At 37.1% G+C, this 7,298-nt stretch overlaps 1 protein-coding gene across 1 annotated transcript; it reads left to right on the top strand.

Moving 5' to 3' along the window:
* The first annotated feature begins 1,914 nt into the window (after positions 1-1,914).
* Positions 1,915-2,408, top strand: LOC147386129 (copper transporter 1-like). Its single transcript, XM_086424024.1, has one exon. The coding sequence runs from the start codon at positions 1,915-1,917 to the stop codon at positions 2,311-2,313; it is 399 nt and encodes a 132-aa protein (XP_086280150.1). The 3' UTR covers positions 2,314-2,408.
* The last annotated feature ends 4,890 nt before the right edge of the window (positions 2,409-7,298 follow it).

Below are 7,298 nucleotides of genomic sequence, written 5' to 3'. Positions count from 1 at the left end.
TGGACTACAACGCCATGTCAGACGGACGGACGTTGGGGGGAAGGAAGGCAGTGGCGTGGATGTAGAGATTGGGGTTGGAGAAGAGATGGGTGATCACTACCGAATCCCCTGGAAACTTATCTTTGGTCGGATCTGCGTAGAATCAAACAATACAAAATCAGTCTTCAGGAAAGGAAATTGGTAAAAACAAGAAGAAGAGAACTGAGAAACACTCACCATGGGGGTTGAAGGATTGATACAACAAGGGGGGAAGCTCGTCCCCGGAAACGCCTTCCCACTGACTGGAGAGTTGGATTGGAAATAAAAACTAGTCCTTGTCCGAGTCAAGAAGCTCGATCAAGGATGGCTTCCCCCTCTTCTTGGAAAGATAAAAGAAACCCGGCCTGTTCGGACATTTTTTAAGAACAAACTGGGCCCTAATGTCCGGAAGGCCGAGCTGCAGGCATTCTTCCAGTCTGTCATTTATAAGCTCGAAGGCTTGAATTAGACAGAAGAAGTTCCAGCTCATCTCGCCAGGAGCCCTCCTATAGAAGTTCAGCACCTCTCGAGTTAGCCTGCTAAGAGGAACTCGGAGGCCCGCCTTCAATTGTCCCCAGTGTACCACAGTAGCACCTGAGGAACACTCACGCTGGGCAAGGGTCTCATCCACGTAGGACAGACCCACACCGCTGGGGATGCCGAAAACATCCCGGACAGCTCCCAGTGGAGGGCGAACAGGGGAATGGGATTTCCCCTTGGCCATTTTGAAGGGAGAAAGGGGGCAGAGGAGAGGGGAGGGACCTTGATCTGGTTACCTTGTTCTCTTCTGCGAGGAATCAGGAAGCCTTGGATGGCTGGACAGTTGGTGGCGCGAGGGCACTAAGAAGGCGCAGCAGGGGCACTAGTGAAAACGCGGGCGAAGGCAGAAAAGGCGCGAGAGGGCAGAAGGACAGCGTAACGGCAAGGGAAATCAAAGTGAAAACGGAAACCAGAAATGAGTGGGGTATTTATAAACCTGAGAGGCCTCGAGATTCGCGATTGAAATCAATGGCTAAGATCTCTTAAGCGAACAATGATGGGGTATTAATTGTTAGGAGATCCGATATGACCGTTCGAAATTCGCACGCTAATCAAGCTATTCACAGAACGCCACGTGTACTCTGTACATAATTGCACCGTATAACTCAGCAGGCATTGCACACCTCACGAGAGCAGCTCTACCGACCGCCGTCCTCGAAAAATGAAAAGGCTAGTTAACGATTTGCCATAAAGAAATCATTAATCCCAGCTGAGACCCAATGAGAGGCCGCCACATGTCAAGTTTCTAATATCTTATTAGCATTCTCGAGCCCCCGAGCAGTCTGCCCGAGCCCTCGAGAGGGGGTATTGTGGGGAAAATTCTTAAGCATGGACACGTGGCTCGAGCAAAGCCCGGAAGTAATGGATTTAAGCTCGGATAGACTGCCATATAAGACCAGTTTATTAGACTTTTCGGGTGCACGGATAACCAGATCAGAATGTGGTTGCCGACCAATTAAGTAGCCCGGACAATTACAGTATAGGTCGGTAAGACGGATCTGACAGATATGCCATTGATTGACAGCACTAACAACCCACATCATGTCAAATCAGCCATAATCATCCCAGAAGTGGCACGGTAGTTGCAACAACTCCTGCAGCTGACATGTCAGGGAGTGAGCTAACTACCTTTAGTAACCTAACTGCCTTGGATCATTTCAAAGGATGGCACAGAAAACGATCAAGTTTAACGCCTATAAAAAGAAGAGGACTATGGGTAAAAGAGGTTCGAATTCTTCTCCTCTCTAAACTAAATTACACTAATTAATTTGTCTAACTTGATCGTCGGAGTGGGCTGATTTGCAGGTCCGCCCGAGCTAGGAGAGGAAAAGTGTAGAGCAAATTCTTGCATCTACAATGCACATGACCTTCTTCTGGGGCAAGAACACCAAAATTCTGTTCTCGGGTTGGCCCAACATGAGCATTGGCATGTATGTTTTGGCCTTGATCTTCATCTTCCTAACCGTGGTTCTTGTCGAATGGCTATCTCATTCTCGACTGATCAAACAAGGTTCAGGTTCGAACCATGTAGTGGCTGGGCTAGTGCAGACTCTCATGCATGCTATTCGAGTCGGGTTATCCTACTTGGTCATGCTCGCTATCATGTCCTTTAATGCTGGAATATTCCTTGTCGCTGTTGCTGGGCATTCCATCGGGTTTTTGCTTTTTGGAAGTCGGGTTTCTAATTCTACTAAGACCGAGATGCCTTCTGTTTATCAGAAACCGACTGACCCTCCCCAGCCCCATGATTGTTGATTTTATGCTTTTTATTTGTTAGTCGGGTTTAAGATCTTACTGGGAGAGAATCAGGTATTTGAGTAAGCAATTTATGTATAATTTAAAAATAAAAATGTGTCGGTTTTTTTTTTTTTTTTCATTATGAAATGCACCCGTTCAAATTCAAACCCTACTTCCTATGAGCGCTTTATCTAATACCGTTACAAAACTCATTGAATTTTCGAATAAATTTGAGAAAATTTGCAAATCGTGATAATTTGACTATCCCACTTGGCAAACTCAATCGACTACCCTGACGTGACATGTTTGGGAACCGTAGATCTGTACTCTTCAGGGTACTCGTCTGCACTTTCCCATAAAAAAGTGTATCAGAAGGGAATCGTGTTTTTCGTGAAGCACAGATCTATGATTTCGAAACTTGTCATGTCAAATAGTCAATTGAGTATGCTAGTGGGGTAGTCAGATTGTCACAACTCAAAATTTGCAGGTATGAAAAGAATAATGATTTTCTAATTCCCCCATGCGGCATACTCAAAATACTCTCTTTATGTAGTATGTGCTAGAACTATAGATATTTTTCCTTGAGATAAATAATTGCACATATTTATCAGGATATGAAAATATGTATCCCAAGGCAAAATCTATGGTTCTAGCACATGCCATATCATGAGAGTATTTTGAGTATGCCACATGAGAGAGCCAAATTATCATGACTTGTATAAAAAAAAAACATTGATTTAATTGGGAGCCATGATTTTCTGACTATGCTCCCTAACATGGCATGGGCTAGAGCCTAGAATCATAGTTTCCTCAGGATGCACAACTGTCATCCCCATAAAGAGAGTCTGATTATCACAACTCGTGATTAAAAAACTAGTTAGTTCGCTACTAAAATTACTCTTCCATGTATCTACCCTTAAAAAAGGGAAATTATTTAATAGACTCTAAGACATAGTTTCAGATCTATAGGTCCGACTAGCAGGGGTGAGGCAACTAACTTCTTAAATCATCATATCTTACCCAAAACCCCGGATACATGTGTGTGTGGCCAATGAGGGGGCTTGAACTCAAGACCTTTCTCTTTTTGAAAGGATGCTTTGGCCAGACTCGTACTATTAATATCTTATAGTTTTTTTAAAAAATTACTTTATTATTATTATTATACATTCTTTGGCCAAATTATAAAAAAGAAACACTTTTCTTAGTAATATAATAAGTTTTTTAGCCTAAATTAGGGTTATTTGCTCAAATAGATTACCACATCAATAGTCCAACATTGCAACCCTCTAAATTTCATCGAAAAACTTAGATAAAAAAATTCAAAACATAATTTCATTTGAGTTTAATCTAAGGTTTTGAAAATGGACCATTATCAATGGCATAGCCAAGATTTTGTTGTAGTGTGAACAAACTAGAATTGATTGATAAGGTCGAAGAACTTGAAGATGAGTAACTCTTATGAGCTGAAAATTCAAAGGTTTTTTGGTTAGAAGTTGAAGAAAAGGGTATTTAGGTCACTTCTTATTAATCTATGAGAAAAGACCCAAGTCAATAGACAAGGTCATAAGTATAAAACATAATAGGGGCTCAAATATTGACCAAAATGCTTATATGCCTCTATGACCTCGGTCTTATTTAATGGCAAATGAAAATGACCTCAATACCCTCATCTTCATCCGAAAATAAAAATCATTTCATTTTTCTTCCCAAGGTAAAAATTTTACCCTAATCTTAGATCATTGGATTAATCTACTTTACCTTCAAAACTAAAGAACAAGGTAGGATCTTTGGAGAAGAACATGCAATTTTTTAAAAGAAAATTTTGCAAAGGGACTAATGGAAAGTTCAAAATGATGGATTGAAGATGAAATTAAATATAAATTAAAATTAATCTTCTATACAAGTTGAGGAGTTTGAAGATTTCTGATTTTAAGACATGAAGGGTTTGTAGTTATAGGTTAAGGTTGAAGGTACTTAGGTTATTTTTTTTCATTGTAGGAAAGAACAAGGATAATGTGGCACATGTCTTCAGTTTGTTTGAAAACACAAGAGTATTTCAAATATTCACCCAAAAGTGAAGGGGGGCAAATCAGCAAAAATATTGAGGGAGGGCATGTCATCAGCTAGAAAAATAGTGGTATCTCAAATATCGCAAAAAATTGAAGGGGCATATACTGATTTTGAAAGTAAGGGGTGTCTCAAATATTCATAAAAATTTGAATGGGCAACTATACCAAAAATTCCCAATGTGAGGGCAAACTCAAAATATATTAAAATTATTAATAGAGTTTTGTAAGTTTTAAAAATTCTTGGGTGGGGGCAACTGTCATGACCGCTACCAATTTTCATGTAACTCCCAAACTTAAAATTAAAATTTAACAATGAAAATTAAGTTTTTAAATATAAATATAAAAATTCAGTTCATAGAATTTTATCCTCTACAACCCTAATGCATCGGATCATGATTTTGGATGCCACAAGGTGAGCCCAAGGACCTTTAGTGAAGGTGAAATCCTTTCTTAGTTAGGCTAGTTGGACTTTTATAAAAATATACTAAAAATATATTAAATTTTTCCAAATGATCCAAATTAACAAATTGACACCTCTCCAAATATAGCTTAAATCTGAATTTTGTCACCATATTTAAAGAATAATGATTTTCTAACTAAAAAGTCTTCAGTCGGTCAATACTCAGTTGATGTGGCTCGGATAGGAAACCATTGATATGTTTCCTTGGGATACACAACTACACATCTTTTATGGGGATTTGCAATTGTACATCCTGAGGAAATAGATCTATGGTTTTGTGTCTATGCCACACCATCTGATTATTGACCAAGTGAAGACTTTCTAGTTAGAAAATCAGCACTCATATTTAAACGATAATTGAGGCTATCAAAAGTGCCAAGCATAATTTGTTCAGATTTCCTTATCTAAGAGTCTTGATGTTTCTATTTAAATAATAAACATTTAAATTATAATAAATAATTATTTTAATTAAAATATAATATCGTTATTGACTCAGTCAAGATTTTCAAAATATCATTCTAACTAGTCATCTCAGTTGTCTATCACGACAGCGTGTATGTGAGATGATTCACATAGAATGTCCGCCTCATTTTGCAAGTCATCTCAATCAATCTCGGAGAATATTTGAAACCATTGTTAGTAAATAGAAATTACTTGACAAAAGAAATCAAGGTCATGGTATCAAAAATTAGAAGAAAAAAAAAAAAAGAGAAAGAAACCAAAACGAAACACAAATTATTAAAATCTAACATGTAAGTCACAAATAGTTCACAAAAAACTTTTGATAGTTTGGTGTTCATTTCATAAGCTGTCATCATTCTTCAACAATTTAGCCATTGACAAATATCGTGGTTTATTTATCGAAAAAACTAATGTGGTTTATTTCTCCTATATTGTTGTTAGAATTACCACTTTGCTTCTTTTTTTTTTCCCCAATATATATACAATAACATATTGCGCCATTCATCATTGGAGGACGATGATAATATTAATTGACCTATCACTCCTTCGAAACTATGTAACAATTGGTTAATATCTCTCTCTTTATCCCACTAGAGTCTTTCAATTTATACATTCACCATGGCTCATCCACTTGGCCAATAAACCTATAGGCTAATTTATTACACATTTAAGGTGAAATTGGATGCGGGGATGTGTTTTGAGGAATATCATTGTTGATCTAATGCCAATTTTTGTGCAAAACTATTATATATGATTCAGTTTTTTTTTTTCTTAGTAATAAGATGGGGTTTCAGATTTTGTTTTAAAATTATTTTTTAATTAATTTTGATACATAATTTGAAATTTTTTATTTTATTTTATAGAATAGTTGTATGCACAAGTGTATCACTTTTATTAAAACTATTTCATTTCTTCAATACATGAGTAGTACTTAGTGATAATTTTATTCATGCATTTTATCTAATATACGTTCTTGTAACTTATTTTTTGAGCATAAATTGAAATTGTATTAGAATAATTCTGATATACGCCATAATTTGTTGTTTTTATGTTTTATAGATTTTTTTAGAGATCATCCTCTCCAAAAATCAACTCATTTCAAAACTTTTAACCCATATAAAACAACAATTTAGCCATGGTGTGGGTTTATTAATTTCTGGGGTGTTTATATACTTATCCATGGGATATAAGGGGTAATATCCTTTTAAGTATAAGGGCATATTTATCCATGCCCAAAAAATGAAGGGTATGCTTGTCTGTGTCAAAAAAAGTGAAGTGTTTATCGCTTCAGCACTTTTTTTTAGCATCAAAATAGTGTATAATTTTTTACTTATTTTCAGCAATAAGCGTTGAAAATATGGAGTAAACAAACGTATTATTTTGACAAAAAGTGCTGAATTTTTTTTTTTCAACAATACGCGTTGAAAATTAGCGTAAACAAACACCACCTAAGTCATGAGTTTGAAAACAATAAGTTGTCTTAAACATGAGCCAATTTAAAATAAAAAATAAAAAATTTAAGGGCACCACTCTCTCCGTCACCTCTACATCTTCTCCTGTGAACCAACACGCCAACCTCTCTCTCTCTCCTCCTCTTCCAATTTTTCTCTTTCTTCTCTCTTGCCGATCACTTGATTCAATGGAGTTGCAAGAGGTGCCCTTTGACATGTAGTGGCCAAAACATTTTTTCATTAAAAAAAAAAATTTAATTAGCCAACCCTTAGAGATTGTTGGCGTATAAATAAAATTTCCCTACCCTAAAAGGGTGTCTAAATGAGTTAGAGCCCACAATTTTTAAGAGTCTTTATCTGGCAACACATGCTTGAATGACCCGTGCCTATGATAATAAGGAAAGTGGTGTATTGACTCAATACAAAAATGCCCTTCTATCACATATTTTTTTCTTATCCATTATCCCCACCCCTCAGGTGAGACTAATCCCATGGTCACACGCGTCGCCCCCTCGAGATTTCCTACATGCACGGGTTGAGTCGAGAGTCAACAGGAACTGG

Source organism: Akebia trifoliata, chromosome 14 (genome assembly GCF_017979445.1).
Source record: "Akebia trifoliata isolate Shusen 1 chromosome 14, ASM1797944v1, whole genome shotgun sequence".
Classification (NCBI taxonomy): Eukaryota; Viridiplantae; Streptophyta; class Magnoliopsida; order Ranunculales; family Lardizabalaceae; genus Akebia; species Akebia trifoliata.
The sequence above is the reverse complement of the archived record's forward strand: the minus strand, read 5'-3'. Positions and strand labels throughout refer to the sequence as shown.

Coding starts and splice junctions, on each gene's coding strand:
- LOC147386129 (XM_086424024.1), top strand. CDS start 1,915: ATGCACATGACCTTCTTCTGGGGCAAGAACACCAAAATTCTGTTCTCG.